The sequence below is a fragment of the Branchiostoma lanceolatum genome, chromosome 2 (assembly GCF_035083965.1).
Source record: "Branchiostoma lanceolatum isolate klBraLanc5 chromosome 2, klBraLanc5.hap2, whole genome shotgun sequence".
Lineage (NCBI taxonomy): Eukaryota > Metazoa > Chordata > Leptocardii > Amphioxiformes > Branchiostomatidae > Branchiostoma > Branchiostoma lanceolatum.
Window position 1 is genome coordinate 12,442,731 of NC_089723.1, and position 22,966 is coordinate 12,465,696.

Genomic DNA, 22,966 nt, shown 5'->3' on the forward strand with positions numbered 1-22,966 from the left:
GCGAAGTCAATAACACCGTTTAAAATTTTTGTTTGGTCTTCTGCCCACCTACATGTACCCCCTTGGCTAAGAGCCAAATGTACATACTATGGTACAGTATCACTAGCATGTGTTGCAGGTACCTGTTTTGGTGAAGACCCACAAATAATAACAAGGCACAATTGAAAACAGACCAGATCTTCGAAATTTAAATGCATTCCTTGAGTAAGGCTAGATCAGTGACAGTTGATCATGCCAGCACTGCGGTAGGCAACTGTTCTGTCCATCAGTAGCACCCTCGCTGAGTCTCTAGTAGGTGGGTTCTGACTGGCTGTCCGTAAAAATGCTGGTGTTTCTATTCCTGTAACAGTATTTGACCATAGCGCTATCGCAGACTCAAAACCACCGCAAAACCTTACAGCAAGATTAAATTACCTAAAACTTACATGCATTTACAGTACACTGTGTCATTATGGACTTTGACTTCATTATGTCAGCAGATAACTTTAACTTCAAACAGTACAAGTTAAATCTATCTACTGCTTTCTTAAAATTCATCCACTGATATCCTTGAAATTTATCGAATCCATTTCATTAAAGGGATGGTTTTCAAATAGTTTTTCAACACAGGCCAGGAGACAAAATCATATTGTATTTTTTTATCAACAGATTTTCATCAGAATAAATTAATGAATTGCATTCCTTTATGACTAATTGCACATGGGTGCTTGTCATCACAATCTAACCTTTACCAAAGTTTGTTTGCAACAAAAAAGTTCTGTAGCTTTTAGGTCTTAAGATAATTTTTGTTATTTGGCTGTGGTTAAGTTGGGAATATATATTATTTGACAGTTTTGTTAACAGCAACATTTTTAGCACCAGGGACAGGTAAAGCAAAATCATTTCTTATAGGTATCACAAGATCACTGATACTGTTTGGTTAGAATGCAACTTACAACACATGATCAACAACGTCATCCTTTCATACAAAGACATAATGATTATAATGGTAGTTTACCTAAATCTGATACGTTTTTCGGTAAAAATTAATTCAAACCAGTCTGACAAAAGAATAAACCATTTCTTTCTGTTACATGCTGATATTATAGATTACCTTTGTCACTGATGCTATATTTTACTCTGGTCCTGTTGTTATACTAATATTGCAATTTCTAAGGACCGCCCGTGGTGTTGAGAATGGCAGCGTTTTTGTAGAGAGGTAACCGTTTTTCGGGGGGAGAATGCTCCTTTAAATTATCTTGCTACTATATATAATTACCTTTCTAAAGCAACTGTTGGTCCTTTCTTGTCTTCAAGCGGGTGCTAAAGGTATAAACTTGTCCAAGCAAAAGAAATTCACAACAAAACGGCCATTAAGTGCCGGTGGCAGAACGTTTTTGACCTCATCCTCTTGAAGTGCAGGGTTATCGAAGCTTTTAGGCAGTGTTCTGAACACTTGAGTCTCTGGAGCTTGCAATTCTGGCGATATTTCTGATGTTGCATTCAACGCTTTCCCTCAATAACCCAACTGATAAAGTAATCCTTTCAAGCCAATGACTTATTTGCTGTAGCCAGCAAAAGCCTCCTTGATGTTGCTTTCGAATCATTTATATTTTGTCTGCCAATATAGGTTATCTGATGAGGAAGTCTTAATGTCCCTTTGGGGGTTAATAGGTTGAATGTTTAGAACAAGTGGGGAAGTGGGATTACTGATGATAAACTCCTGTAGGTTGTCCCCATCGATCATATGGCCAGCTGTCCTAGATCTGCCACGGCCCTCTGTTTGAAGTTACAAGCTGGTAAGTGGTGCATGTGACTTGCGAACTCTTGCACGTATCTGGGTGCTAGGAAATTGAACGATACTATGTTTTGACCTGTACTTTGGGAACATAAGTGTTGTTTTCATGCTTAAACCTTTAGTATTAGAACACCAGAAATGATGATATTCATCTTTGTCAACGGACGATAACCTGAATAGTGTTTGTGTGAGTGTGTGTGTGTGTGTTTGTATGTGTGTGTGTGAAGAACATTCTCAGGCCTCTTAATTCTGGAAAATGCTACAGGGCTCATTAATGTACACATTGTATATTTCATGTACATGATATTGTACTGTATATTTCAATTTGTTGATACTGTGAAAATACACTATCATGTATCCTTTATACTTCGTAAACGTACATCAAAAGATTATTTTGCTTGACAGTATACCAAAGCAACATTGAAGATGTTTCAGATTTACTATTGCTCCAATGTAAGAGACTAAAAAGAACAAGATTGGCAACATAAAAAGATGTTGCCATGGCGACGGTGGTCTCTGTTAACGTTTTCGTTTTTACGTTGATGAAGGTTAGACATCCAGGTAATAAGATACGCCAAAAATAATTACTCAAGCACTTATCCAGTTGCTTGAGTAATTATTTTTGGCGTTTTCGTTTTTAGCCCACATGCAAATAAGGACCTCGCATAAATCATATCAGTTGATCACCTTCTCTACCAAAATAACACAAGTTGTCCAATATATGAAAATCTTGTTTTCACAAAAAAAAGTATCATTTCCTCATGAATTATGTAAATGAGGCCCTCTATGCAAGATTTGTGTCTAATAGTGGCCACATTTACTTAACTTCCAAATGGTGCAAAAATGAAATCATTTACCAGTTTGGATTTATAGTATTTTGTCATTAATAATGCAAATCAAGTATCAATTTGCATAATTGATATCTATCGATATTTATCTCTATCTCAGTTACATATGTCATGTGTTTGAGAGTCCTATAATAGAATGCAGCTTATTCATTAACTGTCCTCATTAATTATGCAAATCAGATATTGATTTACATAATTGGCATATGATTATGTAAATCATCCCTTAAGCTATCTACACACCAAAAATTATGATGATTCGTCATCCACTTCTTCCGTTATTCTCTTTCAAAGTTTGAGTCTAAATCAGCTCCTGCAGTTCCAGAAAAAGCCGCTAGGTGGTTCAAATCTACAGGACATATTTTCCTAACAAAGAGCTATCCACCACTTAAAAATCACGACTATAGCATGTTCAGAAGACGAGATTTGAAAAGTGAAAGTTCCCCTGCAGTACCATAGAAAGTTGCTAGGGGGTCCAAAATCCAATTATTACAAGGTCTGCCATAGACCTACCCACCTACAAAATATGAAGACAATACATCTAGGCATTCTTGAGTTATCGTCCCATGGACTTTCACATTCCTGTACAATTCCTAGAATTCTTGCAATCTGCACACAATATAGTAAAAAATTGGCTCGCCCCTGAGGCGTCGCCAAAATCTCTAAAATTTGTAAAACTATTTACACTTCAAGGGGTGAGCAACTCAGGCTTTGGACCTTGAAACTGAGAGTTTGACTTTCAGAAGCTGTCGCTCACATGCCATGGCAGCCGCTAGAAAGGGTTGAAGTCCTTAGGATGGAATGTTAGACCATCATCCACTTGTCTGAAAGAGGTAAAGCTTAAGGAACCTGTATATGCTGTACATACTACATGTATATCGTTTGTCTTTCCTGTCACAACCAGTCTAACATGAGCTCTTCAGTGAGCTGAACTGGTTCAACATCACTTTCCCACTTCATGCATGAAAAGCACAGTATTTGGTATGATTAGATAATGTTTGACCAGCATTCTCAACAAAATAGTTTGCTGGCATTCTGCCCAGGGACATAGCTCCAAATGCCTTTTGTCTTGTTGCTTAATGTAGCCTTTACTTAATTGAGTTCAGAGATTTCTTCCTGTTCATGTGTAATGTCCCGGCTATAATGGTGGCCATTAGGATCTGTAAATCCACTCAACAAGTAATCAGCTAATGTACGCATGACAAGATGGAAGGAGTGAGTAGAAAATGTCCTCTTACTACATTTGTATTAGAAGTGATTTAGGTCAAAAGAGTCTTCAGCAATAGCTTTTAGATTTTACAATCCCAAAATATGTCAAGCTTTACCTACTAGCCTTTAAACACGGAGTTAAACATTATTGGAAAAAACAATAAAAATCAATAAGAAAATTGAAATGATGGACATTAACAGGACATGATTTACTTTGATTAAGAAATTCATAACTATTCATGGTTGTTTAGATCTAGCTATCAGATAGCCTGGAATCCATACCCTCGGTGGCTCCCCGATATCTCTTCGGCCCTGGGAGTGACCCCGCCCACCCAGACAGCTTATCCCGCTTGGGGTGTTGTTTACGGCCTTGGATTAAATTACATGTAGCTAGCCACTGTGGGTCGGCGGCAAAGTAGGGTTGCAGCGGAAGTAGGATGTAGCAGAAGTAGGATGGCAGCCAGAGGTAGAAAGGCTATCAGAAACTGACTGGGCCCAGTAAAACACCCCTAAGCCGACCCCTAGAGACTGGGACCAGGCTAGCTATCAGAGGACTGCAAGTTTTCTGACAGACATGTTCTTGATTAAATTTTCTTGATATCTGTAGTAGGGGATGCACAATGTATGAAGGAAATTAAAACTTGGCATCAGCTTGTATCACTGTGTCTTGTAGTACAATTTTTTCTGTACTGAAAGTGGAAAAATTTGAAACTTGAAAAATCAGCCCAAGTACAACACACTGGTACACCCATTTCTGATCGTCGGTCTGATGTGCAACACACTTGCGTATGAAGACCAGATGAGCATGTTGCCTCTCCCCATTTCAACCAACAAAATGGTCCAAGATAGCTTTATTAGAAATCGCAGTGTTGTAAGTTGCTGAATTGAAATATGTATGATTAAAAATTCATCAATTTGAAAAGAGATTCGCAGTGATAAAAAAAATGCTTGTTCACTTATGATACGTTGCGCCGCTTTGCACCATTTTGTGGCCATTTGTGAGTGCCTGCCGCAATTTTGCTCAGTCCATGAGATAGCCTCTTTGCTAGTAAAATTTGTGATGGCACTTGTTAGGCATGCCTTTGTGACTATCACTCCCATGCTGAAACCGGTTCTACACCATGTATACTTATTTTCTATTGCTCCGCTATGACCATTGCCATGAACTTGCTTCGTTACACAAGGTAGAATTTCATTTTATAACATTAAAATGCACTCTCTTTAAGTCCCCTGTGGAATAGTTTTATCTTCTAGATATTATTTTGGGATGAAAAAAACATGTAAAAGATTATTAGGCCATTTGTCATCGATGTTACATGATGTTTTGTTGATGCGTGTAATAAGGTACTTAGTACCCAATGGGATATAGAGGGTACATGGTTTTGTGTAGAGCCATAGTAGCGTGTCTTATAGTGGTTGTTGGCTTTGTGTACCAGTAAATTATATGTTTTATGGAATTTGCAGCGGGAGGTCACTGTAAATTGTGAAATATTCGCAGTGATTTTTGTACAGGCAGTTTTAGTATTGATCTCACATCGCGACTCATCACACTGTGAACATATGTTCAAAAAGGCAACATTTGCAAGCAAATATAGCATGTTTAGCCATACTCCTTCCCATACAAAAAATGGACTGTCACAAAATAATAATGGACCATTCTAAAATACTTCCACTAAAAAGATGGATCACCCCAGTCCAAAATTGAGTTAAAAAACAATTAGTCCCTCCATACAGGAATGGAGTCTTCCAGTAGCACCTCAACACAATATGGACCAGTCCAAAACCATATCCACTTAAACAAATGGACTTTTGCATAAGTACCCCAGTCCAAAATATAATTCAGAAAATGTCCCCCGTTCAAGAATTGACTATTCCAGCACCATCCTCATGTGAAATAGACCAGTTCAAGTACACTTCTGCTAACAAATGGACTTTTTCATAATCACTCAAAATTGAAATAAATAATGAAAAATTCGCCAAAAATCAGTATTTTAAAATAAACTCGTAGGCACGCATCATTCTTTAAGTATTACTATCATGTACATTCCTGCAAAGTTATATTGATAAACATCGAAGCACAAGCCAAGGAGAGTGTTTTTTCTAAAAAGGGGGCGTGGCCTTATAAATCTTAATGACGTAATCATGACATCATACTAATTTCCATAAATGATCACCTTGCTATCAGGTACTACCTGAAAACAAATTAAGCTTGAGGGTTTATAAAGCTTAAGAAAGGTTTTTTTCAAAAACGTCCCAAAACTTAGCCACCCTTCAACAATACCTTATGTTTAGTGTTACAAGGTACTTTGATTTAATGTAACAGTGATACCTTCCTTTTACCAAAAATTGGTTATCTTTGTAGCTGCCATTTGTCTGTTACAGTGTCTGGTTCTGATACAATACTGTGATTTTTTTCCTGTTACTGATTGTGCAGGTTCCTGTATGAGCCCAACAGTCGTGCCTACAAGTACTACCGACAGAAGGTTCAGGAGCTGGAGGGGAACAGCAGGAGGGACCTGGACGGGGATGATGCAGACACCGAGGGAGAAGGTCGGGACCTTGTGTTTTTTATTTTTACATTTCCCCCCATACCGTAGGACGTAGGGTTAGAAGTGAATGTATTGAATTTTGTTTTTCCTGATGTTTCTTTGCGACTTTTGCCCGTTTTTGCCCTCAGGCTGGTATTTAAACCAAGTGACCTTCAATTTAGTAGGGGGATGCCTAAGACACATGTCCACAGGATGTTTCTCACACTTTTGGCATACATCAAATTGAAATCATTGGTTTATTTTGCTATCATTAGCCATAATTTAACCCTTTTCCTGCGGCTTCCAATGAGGAACGATTTACATTACATGTATTTTCATTTGGTGTTTGTTTTTTGGAGGGTTCATTTAACAACATCATTATTCATTTCATTTGGTGTTTTTTAAAGTGTTTTACCATATTGAGAACTTATTTGCTGTATTTGGGAGTGTTTAAAACAATAATCTAAATAATTTGGGTTTACAAAAATTATGTGTCTGCGGGTATGATCTTTGAAGTGCAATTGTAGTGGCTCTTAGTGAGGGGACGGTTTGCATGTGCTGCTGTGATTACTTCGCATTGGGTTGTACCATGTCAGAAAGTTATGTTCAATGTCCAAAGTTGTCCAATGCAACATTAAATGAAAACTCACAGAGTTAATATATTTATACATATATTTTGTTTTGTTTATTAAAAAGTTTAAAGCAGTTTACATGAGTTTTTTTATAATCATTCTCACCCTTTCCCATTTATGAAAACAAATTCTACACAATTTTGAAGATGCCATCTATGTGTACACATAATTCAAGGATATTGTAGGCCCTTGTTGATCTTCAGTCTATTCTTAACCACTGCAGGGTAGCACTCCTTCATGGCTCTTCTGGACATATTATCAAGTTTATCTAGTTAATACCTTTATGGTCTTCATCAGTATCGCTACATTCCTAAGAGTCTTCACTTGTCTCTGCACCCTTGAACTAACTGTTTGACTCCAACATATTAAACCTTGCTGTCTGTTCATGGTGGCTTAGTAGAGTCCTTTAGTCTGCGCCAGGGCATGAACTGGTCAATTTCTGACTGAGCCAATGTCCTGATACTGATCAACGGCTTCAGTTAGGTGACCTGAGACCAGATGTGTCCCAAGTTGGCGAGTCAGTAGAGAAGGTCTGCGCTTAGAATGTAGTTTGTAGTGAGTACCCATGCAATTCCAAGATCGTATGGTCCGTGTCAAATTCATCAATGCTTGACACTCTTTCTGGAATGTTGGTGAGTCCAAAATGTTATAGCTAGAGTTTTATGGCATTGTTTTGTGCAGAAAAAAAACAAGAGCTTTTAAAAAAAGCTGGCGTTTCGGCTACGTTTATAAGTGTGAATTGTCTTTTCCCTTTACTTGAAGTAAAATCTGCCAGAGGAAGTCACTCAAGGGCTGTTCAGTCTATAAGAAAAATTGTCATTTTGGGAAATGAGTACTGTTTTAATAGAGAAAGGCAGATTGGGGAAAGCAATTTTGAAGTTACGTCACTTAACTTAAGTGCTTTTGAAAAAGCTGGTCTTGGCCTACAACTTGTGCTTATTTGTAAAATGTATAATGGGCTCATTATAAAAGCTATCAATGTAATTATGTACATGGCACGCAATAAAACATAAAATTTGAAAAAGCACCATTGAATCATCAGCACTATGGTAATTAAGTGAAATAGAAGTTCATAACAGCTAAGGTTCTATCTAAAATGACTACCAAATGTCAAACAAATCAACAGCTACCGTATTTCTTCTAATAAAGGACGCACCCCAAATAAAGTGCGCACCCCCGATTTGGGCTTCACCGCAACCCCAATCACGCCAGCTGAGATACTTCACAGAAAAACCTTAATAAAGTGCGCACCCCCCATCTGCCGCTGTCGCTCGGCGCGTCTCCAAGATGTGACCACGCCCCGGTATTCGGCACGCTATGAAGTCCTGGTGTCTTTCTTAATCGTTCCATTTTCAAGGAATTTTCGGGAAAACATTACCATTATTTGGGGTCAACACTTAACCCTCTACTCCGCTCAAATTTTGAGTAAAACGTTTTGAAGTTTAAACGTCACGCTGCTGAGAACCTCGCGCCAGGATATCTGACAAACTCCCTTGATATTGAAGGACCAGACGACGATCCGCTTGATTTCTACCGGGCTAGTCAAAGACAAACGTGTAAAACGCATTTTGAGATAAAAATAAAAGTTCGTCTCTCGGCATTTATGCCGCAAAATACAGCGTTGCATTGACGAAATCATTTCATTTTCGATCACCCGCCGCCATATTGTTCAAATCCTGCTGCCCCAAGATGCATTTCGCGTGTTACGTAATCATCATCACATGATCGCATTACGCGTCTCTGATTGGTTATTGCTGCAGCTGAAGGCGGGAATATTGCAGACGAAGTGCATCATGGGGCAGCAGAATCGCGGTCTAAGTTTTTTCTTTGTCTGAAATGTTACACATGAAAACGCAATAAAAACGCGGTTTTATCGACTACATAGCAACATTATGGTGAAGAAAATGTAAAACCAAAAGATGTTTTCGGGAAAGCATACATTTATTTGCCGATTGATGGTGGCTTTTGCGTAATTTTAGCGATCAATGAACCCGGAAGTGTGCCGAAAGCGGCGTGGGTTTTCGCGTTTTATCCGTCAAAACAAAAACAAAACTCCCGCTGAAGCGAACTCCCATATGAAAATTCCCATAGTTTTGTGCCGAGGGGCGCCACTTTCCACGTCCGTGTTGTCTGAATGAAGTCGATACTGAACAATGGAGCATTTGCTACTGTAACAAAGAATCGCTGTTTTGCAAACAACATCAAGAGCCTCTGTTTACATCGGGGATAGAAGTTTAGTGGCGAGTGTTTTGCAAGAATCATCTTACCGCGCATAGGAGCCGCTGCACGGTATTTTCCATTACAATGAACAGAAAAATTCGAATGCCGGGTTTGGAATCTATGAAGTCCTGTTCATAAGACAAAGGCCTTGTATATATTAAATGAATATTTAAAAATAACAAATATATAATATTTCTTTATTTATTAATGAAAAAAATGATATTCATAGATATGATATTGATAGATTAATATAATATCAATATATATTTTTGATATTCAATATCTAAAAAGAAAAAAAAAATCCATGCACGGAGACGAACCCGGATCTTCTGGGTCCGAAGTGCTTGGCGTTGCCAGATCGGCCAAGCTGCGGTACGTAACTATTTACTCTGGACGTAATGCTATAACCTCACTATATGGTATCATTTATGCCGATTTTTGCTCGTTTTCTTGACGAAATCATTTTTTTTCTTCTGCAATCTTGTGGAATAGATGTAATATGGTCATTTTTCAGGATATCAAAGTCCGAAACCACAATGCAATGATATTTCCGAACAGTTGTAGCATTTACATGCGGTCGCCGTCCTGTGTCACATGCAAATCTGGCGTGCCTGCCTTTTCCTGCTCTCTTGCCATATAAGGCAACGGCTATACAAGGATTTGAGAACGTATTGCCATATAAGGTCTTATTGTGTGCGACACAGTGTTGAACCAAGCATGCATGCTTGAAGGTAAAAGCCAGGACATTGCGTTTCGGTGCGAAAGCACCGAAACGCAAAAAGGTCTTTTATTACAATAATATAGTTTTTTGCAATGCACCCTTCTATGTCCTTCTGCACCTTTTTAGGGTCATCGCAAACCTATCATACTCATTTTAAAAACTACCATCCACCATCTCATCCCCACTATCAGCCAATGGTCGTGTCGCCAGCTTTTTTGAAAAGCATTTCTTGTTCCAGCTCTTATTACCACAACCCCTGATAAGATAAAGTGTCCCTAATTGCTGATGATGGGTTCAAACACGTGTCTTCAATCTTTCCTTTCACATCTGATGACCATTATACCTCCATCTGACCCCTTACCAATCCCACATCGATTTCCTTTATCTAGCTAACCTGTTCTCCCAAACAACAAGACCCTCTCCTTAAATGCCATAGATTTTTGCCCCTTTTTTCATTAGAGTTTGCCATGCATGTTATTTGCCTGATTTCCTAACTGTCAGGGACCTGTGTTTTATCCTGACATTTTTATATGCCTGTGTGCAAATGTGAATAACCGCCACTTAAGTTACTAACTTATTTATAATTACCCTCCACTTTTTTCCTGGTGATGAATGTTACTAACAGTAGCTTCAAATTGACCTTCAAAAATACTTAGTCTTTATTTTTTTATGAAGTGTATGAGTCAATGATATTACAAGAAATGCATGCCATGCTCTATGTCTTGTCCAATAACCAGTTAACTGCCTAAAGGCATGGGCATAGCACACCAGATTTGTACAGTAAGTACAAGCTGCATAATACCAGACTGATAGCTATGTTCCACTCCTACTGGGATAGACCCCTTCTCTTAATACGTGTGCTGGGTTCTTTAGCATGCTTAAGGTGTGGCTCTACTAGAATATGGGACATCTGGCTTGATATCTTATTCATTGTGCTGCAACCCCTACCAGTAGCATGCAAAATGGTGTGCAGAACATCAACAGGTTGGTTGTGATCTACCCTTCATACTGTAGATTCTTTTTTATAAATGACAGTAGTGAAGCTGTCACTAAAGGTGCAGTCATCAGTTACTGCATTTGTTCCAAGGGTCAGAATAATGTCCTAGAAGATCTCTCTATGGAGGAATGACATTCACACTACGCCATTCAACCTGGCCACTGAACGATATTCAAACTTATGTCCTTGTCCTTGGTCCTGATCTGTTGCTGTGAAGAATATATATCATCTGTTGCTTGTCTGGTGCTGAATTCTATATTCTGGTATTGAAAGCTATCTAATGTAGCGCTACCTGAGTTATTTTCCGATTTATTCGAAAGGTCATTTATCTTATAAACTTGCAAACAGAACCAAATTATGTAACTGATGGGAAGAAATATCAGCTTTTTTAAAAGGAAAAATGCATGGTCTATTTATACTGAGGTCTATGATGAAAGATTGTGCTAGGGTTCCCAGTTATTGGCCACTTGAGTATTTCTCCTTCTAGTGCTCTTCCTGACGAACATAGATCAGAAAAAGAATTTCGCCTCAAGGGCATCACCTGTCGTCAGGACCGTTGCAATTGCATTGCCATGTTCACAATTTTGATGACCAATATCGAGTTGAAAGTGTCTAGAACAATATTGTCTACTCGTTGCATGCATATAAATTGGTGAGTTTCACCAAGGAGTAGAACAACTCCCCACCGAAGATGACTCAATGCAGGGCTGCTCCCTATTGGGGACACCATTGTTTAGTTATTACTGCTCCTGTGCTCAAATCAGATATTGTGCTCTCACAAGAGCGGATTCAAAATGGCGCCTGAGTTGAGAAAGGGGTCTATTGTTATTGTCACTATTCCCAGTGCTGACTCGTACATTCTGTCGTAAATTTCTGCCCGAGGCTCTTGCTAACATTCATACTGGTATCTATCAGAGTGTTCCTTCTAAATACACTGTATGTGGTATACAGATAGAAACTGTTTAATGACTTACTCACATTGTTACCGAATGATAAATATCTTTATTGGTTTTATTATATCATTTACTGCCGCTAGTAATGTCTTGCTTACATTGGACATGTCACTAACTGAAAAAATTGGAGGCTGCATAGCCTACCTTATTGTTACAGAGGCAAAACTTTGACATCTACTTTCTGTATATTTGTTGAATGTCTATTAGTTTATTCTAATCATCAAAGGGTCTCAAGCACATAAATGACTTCTGCAGTGTGCTGCTCAGCTCCCCTCCCTCGTCCCATTCTGCTAGTACCCATGCAGTTATTACTCTGGACTCCTTGCCCTTTTTGCTAAAGGTCAGGCCACTAATTACCATGGCCTAGAAATCCTCTACTTTAAATGAGCTAAATGGCCGTGGAATGAAAAGGCCAGTCCTTTGAGCTGACCCATTAGGCCATCCATAGAATAGTTTTTTTAAACCTGAGGAGGAGCTTAATTCTCCAATTTTCTTGCTCCCCTCCGAATCTAATGAAGTGTTACAGTCTGAAATGGTGGCCAGTGCATTAGGACTCTATTTAAATGCTCAGGTTGGTTGGGATATAAAATGGTGCTTCAGTCTGATCAATAGCACAGTCAGTGGTAAAAAGCTTAAGGATTTGCAAGATGGATTTCTAAAAGGACTTGCTGCTGTACGCAACTGGCTGGGAGATCACTGAATGGCTGTTATTCAATCAGATAAAAGTTATGTGTGTGAAAGGTCGATGAACTGAGTGGCATGCACTGATCTTGAGATGGATTATGACAAGTAACATCTAGTAGTTCTGACCTTATGCATATTATGGGTATAAGCCTAGGGCAAAATGCTAAGAGCAAAGGGCAATTTTCTTCTGCCCAAGCGAGCCATGCTGCCAGTCATGTTTCCAAGTCCTTTCAGGGAATGTAGATGACGGTTAGACATCCAGGTAACAAGATACGCAATAAAACAGTTACTCAAGCAACTGGATAGATTTTGGAAACTCAGTGGATTTATGTAATTTCATCAAATATACACATTAGCTCCTGTTTTGCATGATTAGCATCTCACTGTCAATCATCATATTCGCTTATTTAGCTATCTTGAAATACCAAACAAATGAAAAAGAATTCCCCTCATTTACCAGTATGGTATTATTATTATAGTATGTTCTCGAGGTCATTCGAATAACTGATATTTATAGATATTTCTCTCTTTCTCAGTGATAGATGCCACATTTTTGAAAGTGCTTTCATAGAACGCAGCCAATTAGAAATATTTCACCAATAATGCAAGTTAGCTTCTGTTTGGTATAATTAGCACCTTACTATGTCAATCATCAGATTCACTTGCTATCTTCATACCAAACATAACAGATGAAACCAGAGTCCTGTTTTTCAATCGCCCATTGCAACTAGAAATGCCGGCTGTTGACCTAGATTCTGGACACCAGCTGTGAACAATTAAAAGATACATACTGTGATGCAGCAAAGCCAGAAATTTTCCTCAATAATCATGTTGAATAGGTCATGATTTGTAAAAGCTGCATCTCATTATGTTAATCATCACCTAAGGTACCTATATACCAAGTACAAAAAATATATCAATCCCTGCTTGCATTATCATGGAAGCTCATCTGTGTTGGTAGTAATCATAATGCAATGCTTAACTTTCTTCAAACACTGCATTCACGTATCAAATTTAAACGTCCACTGTCGCCTACTTCAGGATCAATAATGATCAATCACTTACAAACGTAAACTCGTGAGAGTTACAGAAACAACTGACTTTATTGACGTATCATATGTAGGTCATCCCAAATATCAACATGTAATGAAATCGTTAAGGTTCTCTTTCCCACGTTACCGCCCTTCCCACTTTGTATGCATCATTGTTTTGAACGCTGAAAATGTGACTATCACCTGTATTATGGGTTCACAATATGTTCATGAAAAACCTAAATAAATGCTCTAATTTCTAAATTACTGAAAGGAAAAACAAGGTAAACTAGACTAAGAAAATGAGGAAATTCTGAGAGCTCTTGTTAATTGCTGCTGCTCACCTCCATGCCTGCACACTCCTTGAATTGTAATTGTTCCAACCACTGAGAGCTACAATCATCATGTGTTTCCTTTCCATAGGCGGAGACACAGCGCGAGGAGTCAAGAGGAAGAGGAAAAGTCGCTGGGGACCTCAGGAATCTGTTGGTTCAGTGCCCCCACCCTCTGTGGTTAACATCCCCGCCCCTGGAGTGGTACAGCCTGGGATGAGTGCACCTGCGCTGGTCGGCATGCCACAGCTGCCAGCCTCTCAGCAGCAGGTATGTCTGCATGTGTTACAGGTGCCAACAAAAACTTAACAAGCAAGCAATTATCATAATCCATTTTAAACTTACTGGGTCTTCATGACCTGATAGTATACTTTCCACACTCCACCCAAGTATAAATGGGTACAAAATCTACTTGACTTCATTTGGGGAGGTGAAATATTGTACGTGGTGGAAGGAGAGGGAAGTACATTTTGTGCCATGCAATACCATGTCCAAGACACAGTACTTAGTTTACTTAACAAACAACCCATTTGCAAGTTCCCCCTTAAGGCCTTAAGCCTCAAAAAGTGACTGACAGTGTATTATGTCTTGTTTCTGTTGCAGAGTGGAAGTGGTTTAGGAGGAGCTGGCACCAATGCAGGTCCTTCCAAACAGTGGCCTGGCAGGAGGACAGAAGGCTCCCAGATGTCTACAGCACAGTTTGTGCAACATCTAGAGGACTACATCCAGGTAAGGCCAACCTGGAAAGGATTCCTAGTAAACACCAATGTTGTGCCCTTGGGATCGATGCTTCACACCTACATGTATTTCCTCAGATGAAAATGAGTACCTAGCTGCAGTCAACGGTGCACACCCCAGTTCTTCTGTGACCGGGTCCGTGGTCGTCCCAGTTTATTTTTGAGACCACAAATAGTGAAGCGCCCAAAGTGGCTTGGCTGATGACGTCACTGCTATGGGCTTTCAATATGCGTCAGGATGTCTATTATTGTAAGATTTACAGTACCTTGAGCATTTTCCTTAATATAAAAACCAGATAATTATGTACTTAGACCCTAAAGAACATGATATTCCTTTCCATCTAGGTGTCCTTTCCGGGAAAATGTTTCTCTTACCATACTGCATCAATAAGAAAGTTAACTATAGGTTCCAATGGGAGCATAGAAACTGGGGTGTGGACCCTTAGCTATGTCCTCTCGGTTGACACGTTAAGCTGAAGGCCCTGTGCTTGAGGACAGCCTCACCTCTTTACATTTCAATCCCTTATCTAGTGTGAGTGGATCAAATCTTACATTCTGGTCTTATGAAACTGTACAAAACTGGTGTTTTATGCCTGAAGGCAGTTTGCCAGGTATGCAAACAAGCAAAGGATGAAGATGGGTGATTTAAGTCTTTCTAAAATGTTTTACTTTGCCTTAACTTCATGAACACTAATAGACAAGAACTGATCAGTGTAAAGAATGGCTGACATTGATGATGTCATTGTCAATGGGACAATATCCTTTCTTTTCTTTTCAGGACTCTATATAATGTACATGTATGTCTGATCAAACGTTGAACTCTCCCTCAGTGGTCCCAGTCCCAGAACGTATCAGCAGGTGCGACTGTGGCCGCCAACATCAGCGGTGTTAACCCTGTAGGACTGAGGGGCACCTCTGAGCTGTCCTCGGAACAGCTCAAACAACTCAAGGAACAGAAAGAGGTGTGGCAGGATTTTAAAATCATGTATACAATGTATACTGGGAGCAAATGTATACTGTACAGTGTTCAATGTAAAAAAAATGTCAGACTAATAGTACTTCATCAGTTCATGATAAAGATTCAATACAGTTCAGTAAGGATTTGCTTGCCATCGTTTCCCAGTATGTATGGTAATCATGATGATTGTATATGATCGGGACATCATATGATAATTTTGTTATTTGCTAATTTGTCAACTGGAGATAATGTGCAAATTTATGGAAAGCTGCCTATAACTTGGTTACCTCTTCTGTGGTTAAGCCCCCGGCCGACATCCTGTCGTTAAGTTGTCATGACGGGGCATTTTTTCTGTGAAAAATACGGTCATTGATCAGACGATTTTGAAATTCAGCAAGCTTCGGCCTATCTACAACACACAGTTTCTGTTGATATGTTGTGACTTGGCTGGTTGCTTTCAAAAGATATCTAAAGTTCGATATATTTTACAGATGCAGCTGATGTACAGCATGATTACTTCCAAGAAGATGAAGGCAGCAGAGAATGCAGCCAAGGGGAAGTTCAAGTACGAGTATGACTCTGACGAAGAGACAGAGGGAGGAACATGGGAACATCGAAGGAGAGCCCAGGAAATGGACAACACTGCTGGTATAACCGTTGATATTTAGATTTATTTCATTATCAGAATGTCAAAATATTTGTAAAGGTTCTGTGTGTACTGTACTTTTGATGTTTCATCATCATGAAATATGATACAGTAAACCTGAAATATTTGCAGCAGTAATTTTCTGTTAGTAGTTTTTTGGTTGAGCACTCCACCACGAAATTCTCATGTAAACATTTCTTCAAAGCACTCTATACCCACCAAAGTTAAACACCAGACCTTTCCCCCCTACCACAAAATGACGCCCCTGCATGCAAAATTTACAGGAAACTGAACCACATGGATCTGTATCTGGCCTTTGATTCCCAACACCTATTATAAAACAAAACTAGTATAGCAGTGATTAAAACACTACCACATTTCTCCAATCTAGAGTGGGCTGACAAGCTGACCAATAGGAACAAGGGGAAGCACTTCATTGGTGATTTCCTGCCTCCAGAGGAGCTGGAGAAGTTTATGGAGAAGTTTAAGGCCTTGAAGGAGGGCAGAGACCCTGACCTGTCCGACTATGCTGACTTCAAACTTGGGGTGAGTTATTGAAACATTTTGGACATGTCGCAAAACAGAATTTATACACTGTGGATAAGATTTGACTTCTTTGGGAATATTGTTACATGTTCAAGTTGTATCATTGTACATGTATGGTTTGGAATCCATTGATATTCTGCAAAAATCTGAGAACCAAGAAATTCAATTGGTTATTCAATATCATTGTATAATGTAACTTGGGAATGTTTAGATTTTCTAATGATTATTGAAGTCAAATCTGGGACAGTTGAATGTCTTCAAGCCCAGTAGTCATGATTTAATCAATAGTACGACCCAACAATACATTTAGTATGTTGAAGATTCTGTACCTTGTGTCAAGGATTTATTGCTAGAGCTCTGGTCTCTAATGGGGACAACAATTTGAAAAATAGAAAGAATAGGTCACAGCAAGTAAATTTTACAAACTTTAAGGTACAAAATAAAGCATCTTAATAAGTTAGGGTACACTGTCTAGTGTAGCACAAAATTGTAAGCCGCATTGACGAAAACGTCTTACCGGTTGCAACGCAGACAGTGAAGGGCAACTAGCAATGGAGTGCCATGAGTTCAAGCGTATGTAAAAATGGATAGGGCCCTCCCAGCTATATCTCCAGTCTACATCAGTGACTTAGTACATGATTTGTATTCAGGAGATGTTGCAGCTACATTTCCCATCTTCCAGTGAGAGAAATCCAAAGCAGGAAACAATGTGATCTGTCAAATTGTCTCCGAGGCACTTATCCATCCCCTTAGAGGTTGTGAAACAGACCATTACTCCAAATCAACACGCAGGAAAACAAATCCTTCCGAAGTAGATCACCGCATCTGTTTCAATTTGCCTCCAGGTCTAATTTGAATGGGATCCTTGCCAGGAAGTAAGTTATTGTTGATTCATGTAAGGTTGCTGTTCCTTCTCCGTTGTCACCATTTTTCCTTGCCATTGGCTGTGATTAAGCCGGCGTCACAATTTATGTGAGCGTCGGCCGAATTCGTAGATCGCCCGACGCTCACCGAATATTAAAATCGCCCGAGCGCCGACCGTATTTTCCAGTGAAAATCTTGGGTGACGTTCGTGGAACACTAAAAACTAAAAATCGCCTATGAGATGGTACCATCTCATGGACATGGACAAAGTCAGTATGGACTAACCTGGTAAAAGGCCAATATTTGGATCAACTTTGATTTCTAAAACTTGCCCGCGTAATCGACAGGACGTCGGGCGTACTTCGGCCGAAAATGTACATTTGAAGCTCGCCAACACGTCGGCCAAGCTGAATTTCTTATTTGTGACAAGGGCTTTAGGACTCCCATTTAGAATACATATTACAGGGAATAAAGTGTCTGCCAGCAAGTATATCCCTCAATTATCAACTTTTTACATGTCAAGACAATAAGAAGTTTATTGTTGCACATAGAGATTTGCCATTGATAAAGAAATCTTTTCTTTTCACTTGCTGTTTTAGACTTTATGTTGCATTTTTCTATCCTGCAATGTTGGAAATACATTATAAATTTTCCAATGAATTTTCCCAATTCAGAGTCCATGCATTCTGTACCAAGCAATTTTTATTTGAAGTTTCTAATTTTGATAAGATGCTACCAGCAACTTGGAAACTTCAAATAGAAATAAACAGGGAGCTACAATTAGAATTGAAAAGCCTGCACAAAGTATCAAAGTTTTGTCCCCATTTTGTCCAGAGAATATCAGCCTCAAGGGGAATTTGAAAGAATCCTTGGCTGTACCCGAGTTAACCAATCAGGGCGAAATATAAAAACAATATATTGCGCCCATATCATAGTATGGCCGAAATGTAATAAATTAAAAGAGAAATTGTGTGTTGTGGCAAATTGGTCTGTCTTACATGTAATGTGTTGCTGTCCAAGGAATGCCAACTTACATAACATGATAAGGCCATATTGTAAATTTTGAGCTTTGATCCAACACAAAGAAGACCATGCTGATTTTAGTCAGCATATGAGGTCTGTACAACAGCGATTGCCTTTGACTTGCATTGGATAAAATTCATGGTTGTGATTTGCATACAGCAGCATGAAGGAAGCTTTTCTCCCCATAGCCCCATACCTCCCGGAATTCTCATCTCATGATTACATTGAGATTGTGAAAAGGTAGACCTTTGACGTACACCCTATAAGCTATATCCCTTCTCAAAGTCCCCCTATAACTAACATGTCTTTCATTCACAGTCCTTTTTCTCATATCAATCTTCTTCACATCGGTCTCTCGGGCCCTCAACAGAGATGTGCACTCTGGCCATTCATGGCCTATGTTAGCTTGAAGGTCAGAAAACAAGATTTAGTGCTCCTTGAGATGTGAGGCATTACCTTGAAGTACCACAGGGGAAATGGGAAAGGTTCCTTTCAATTTCTCCCCTATTGGTTCTTTTTTCCCATTACGGGAGGAGGACTTTGAATTAGCTGTTATGTATGCCCTATTCTGGGCTGTCGTGCTCAATAATGAAAGTCCCTTCACAGCAACAGCAATGAGATCAATAGCTATAAATAAGGGCTCTTTTATTCCATGTGGACCTCTAAAAGCAGCTTTTTCCTGGAAAGCATTTTCTGTGTCTGTGTATTACAGGAATTGTCATAACCTTCACATCTTTGTTATATTTCTCTCCATACCACAGGTATGCCGTAGGAGTAAAATACATGTACATGTACTAGTAAAGAAATATTGTTTTCCTTGCTCAGATGTCTCCTCTTCTCATTCTCAATTTTGTAGTTTGGAATGGGGTGATGTTGGAATAGTCAGGAGGAAAATTCTACCCATACGTGGACAACCCCAACATGAGAACGTCCTAACTTTCTTCTCTATTTGATGAAACTGAAAACCTGGGATTTGTTTTGAATTGGTTTATGGTACTGAACCTACATGTAGCTCAACACATATAAGGGGGATGTCCTAAGTTGAGGCATTTTTTTCAGGCGCTTGAACTCACAGTACTCCATTGCTTGCTGTCAGAAAATGGTTTAAGGTTTTGATGAATGAAATTTGAACGCATTGAAGAACATATTTGAGTAAAGAGATGCATTCCTGGATGTTCATAAACCTTTTGCACCCAGCGTTATAATTACAACCAGTGTAAATCCTGCAAGACATTTTCGTGAATGTACCTTCAATTTTATGCTAGGCCTATAGCTAGATAGGCTGCTGCTCCAACTTGGGTATTTTGCTGTCCTCAGATTGAGTTGGTGATGGATGGTTACAGAAAGAAGAATTAACAGTAGATTTTTGAGAACATTTGCTTTCATTTGACAGTAGAATTGTGTGCACTTCATTCCTTACGTGAGGAGGGCTGTATCTCACCCCATCCAGCTTGTGTTGCGGCAGGAAACCTGAATACAGGCCAATTTGTTGATCACGAGGGGGCCACCAAATTTCAAAACCGCCAGATAGTCAATTGTAAAGTCTATTGAAAAAAAAAAGTATTATGTTGGACGGGGCTTGGTGACCTGGCTGATATCTAAAAATTCGGGCGGAGCTAAGCCATGATCTTGAGTACAGCAGCAGTATTCGTGGGTGTACCAAATTCGTGTGTGGCAGATCAAAGGCTCCCCCTGAAATGCAGACGATAGCAGTGCTGATGCTGTTTTTCTCAGGTTGATTTTGTGTTGCGAAGCTTTATTTCTTATCTGTATGACAGTTGTTTGACTGCTTGATACAGGTCACATATTTTGGGGTACCAAATGAAGACCTAATTTGCATAATTAATGACAAAATACTATAATTCTATACCGGGAAATGACAGCAATTCCATACTGGTGGCATTTCAAAGTTATGTTAAGGTGAACATCATTGAATGTAAGTTATGCAAATAAGGTCCTCATTTGCATAATTAATCAGAAACGCTCATAATACATCAGTCGTAAATGTTAGAATCATTTGGCGTACAACATGTAGGTATGAGGTCGTGGAACTCTAGTTCTTAAATAAACTATTTTTTGACAAAACAATAAATCATTATGAATATGTATATTCTAATGCAAATATCAGCTGTGTGCATGGCTTAGGTTTATTTACCTTTCTAATCAACATAGTCAATGGTAACTAACATGGTGTGCTTTTGCGTATACTCTTTCTCAAGTTAGGGCATGTTTCAAGTTAGGGCATCCCCTGTTATGTACTGGTCATCTTTTGGCCATAGCTAAATACTAAGATGTGAAGAAATGTCATGAAAGCAGTTGCTTTGGAAAATATCTTGTTCAGGAGAATAATCCCAGTATTGGCACAAAACAATTTATGACTTTGTACATTATGCTGCCAGATTTAAGTACATTGTATACACTGTCCAACACTAGCATTGGGGCAATCCAGTAGGGTCATGTAATATCTACGTTATATCAGCTTGTAAGGAATACTTCAATATGTGTACAGCAGCACTGACAATCACTCCCGGTGAAGTGAGGAAGTTTGCTTTGCCGAACCCCCAATCTGGGAAATACAATTTTGAGTCATATTTATCATAAGCTTAAGTATGTTTAGGTTTCTAAACAGTCGTTGATTCTACAGGATCCATTTGGAGGCAAAGGAAAAATGTCTCATGCAAAAAACAGTTAAACACTGAAAGATACACTTTCCAAAACTGCTCAACAAGTTCAATATTGGAACTACATTTTATATACAGCATCATTTTTCCGACCCGCCATGGAATTGACTATTGACGTGTTGAAGGACTTATGAACCAAATCTGGCCTTGCCTGAGAATATTCCCAATAATCACTTAAGTCAGATGAATGGGAAGTCTTAAGATAAGCAGCTGTGGAGAGAGAGCCTGGATTATTGGTTGGTACTGCTATTTCAACAGGTAAGACTAAAGGATGTAGAATGGCATCTTGTAGGAAGACTTAAGACTTTCACAACATCCACGGCGAGTTGTGCACTTAAGTCCAATTTTTCACTGGCGTATGATCTAAAATTAAAGGCTGTACAAACCTTTTGGAAATTTTGTTTTTCTACACTTTGATTTTGTATCCGTAACCCAAAGCCACAATATTGTATCCCTTTCCATGGTGCTGAAAAGGTGGCTATTTTACCACAACGTCCTTTAATCATTGCTTTTGCATTGAATGGAGGAATCAATTAATAGATTTGTAGAATGTAATAGGGTTGTGTAGACCTGAACAATTTACAAGGCATATATATGGAAATGTTGTTATGATACTTTTTTTTTCAGGGATAATATTCTCTGTCAGGTTGTGCATGCTGCTTACTTTATCAATGGAAATTTTATCAATTTCATGGCCAGCTTGCTGAAATTAAGTCTATAATTACGTGTATCCTACATGTTTAGATGAAGAATGATGGAACAGAATTAGAACTTTCTACTTTCAGTATATTTCGGGGAAAGTCCACTCAATGTGCCCCATGTGGGATAGTGCACTTGTAATGATGATACAGTGCAACATCCTATGCCATGTGACAGAAAACTTAAGATGAATACGGTACATCTGCGCAGAAGCACTTAAGTAAGCTGGCCTTGGCTTCTATCTTATAAAGATAAATCCATTCTTCTAGACTCTCTTATACCCAGGAGGGAGTTCTAGCATTGATGTTCAATAGACAGATGCAGACCAAAATGATGCATCCATCCATCTCTGAGAGAGAATAGATTTTATAGCCTGGGGAATATTCCTCCTCATGTCCGATTATGACTGAAATGGGATGGAATAAGAAATAACGAATTATGAATTGGTGAATACATTGTGGGGATGTTCGATGGTTTTAGTAACAACTTTGGTATCATCATCATCATTGTCACTGCATATCAGTGGCTACATGTACTGAGGCATTATCGCAGCTGTCCTTCTCCATTGTCTCTTGTTTTTGACTGTTGTGCATTCAAAGTATATTTGTATATTTGTACACTGATACATTTCTTTTTTTTTTACGAAAAATTTTATTTTGACAATGATGGTAGCGCTGAATAGAGGGTCGCTACATCGCGGTGGCCCATGCAGCAAAATATATGACCTGTACCAAGCAGTCACACAACTGCCATCATAAGAAATATAACTTCAAAAAACACTAAAAAGTTTGGGTCTTTAACCTTCTCCCTGCTGCCTAACTCTGTAACCAATAGGGAATTGGGTGCTACTTCATTGTGCTAAAGGTTAAGTGTTTGTTGAGTG

The 22,966-nt window shown here is 39.0% G+C and overlaps 1 protein-coding gene across 3 annotated transcripts in view; it reads left to right on the forward strand.

Moving 5' to 3' along the window:
• LOC136427485 (SURP and G-patch domain-containing protein 1-like) overlaps positions 1-22,966 on the forward strand; it is a 96,934-nt gene that overhangs the window by 66,802 nt on the left and 7,166 nt on the right. For all 3 annotated transcript variants that reach the window (XM_066416365.1, XM_066416367.1, XM_066416366.1), the window contains exons 6-11: positions 6,266-6,381; positions 14,021-14,199; positions 14,533-14,658; positions 15,497-15,628; positions 16,116-16,272; positions 16,662-16,816. In XM_066416365.1, the coding sequence (XP_066272462.1) occupies positions 6,266-6,381; positions 14,021-14,199; positions 14,533-14,658; positions 15,497-15,628; positions 16,116-16,272; positions 16,662-16,816 (865 nt within the window). The remainder of the gene's footprint in view (positions 1-6,265; positions 6,382-14,020; positions 14,200-14,532; positions 14,659-15,496; positions 15,629-16,115; positions 16,273-16,661; positions 16,817-22,966) is intronic.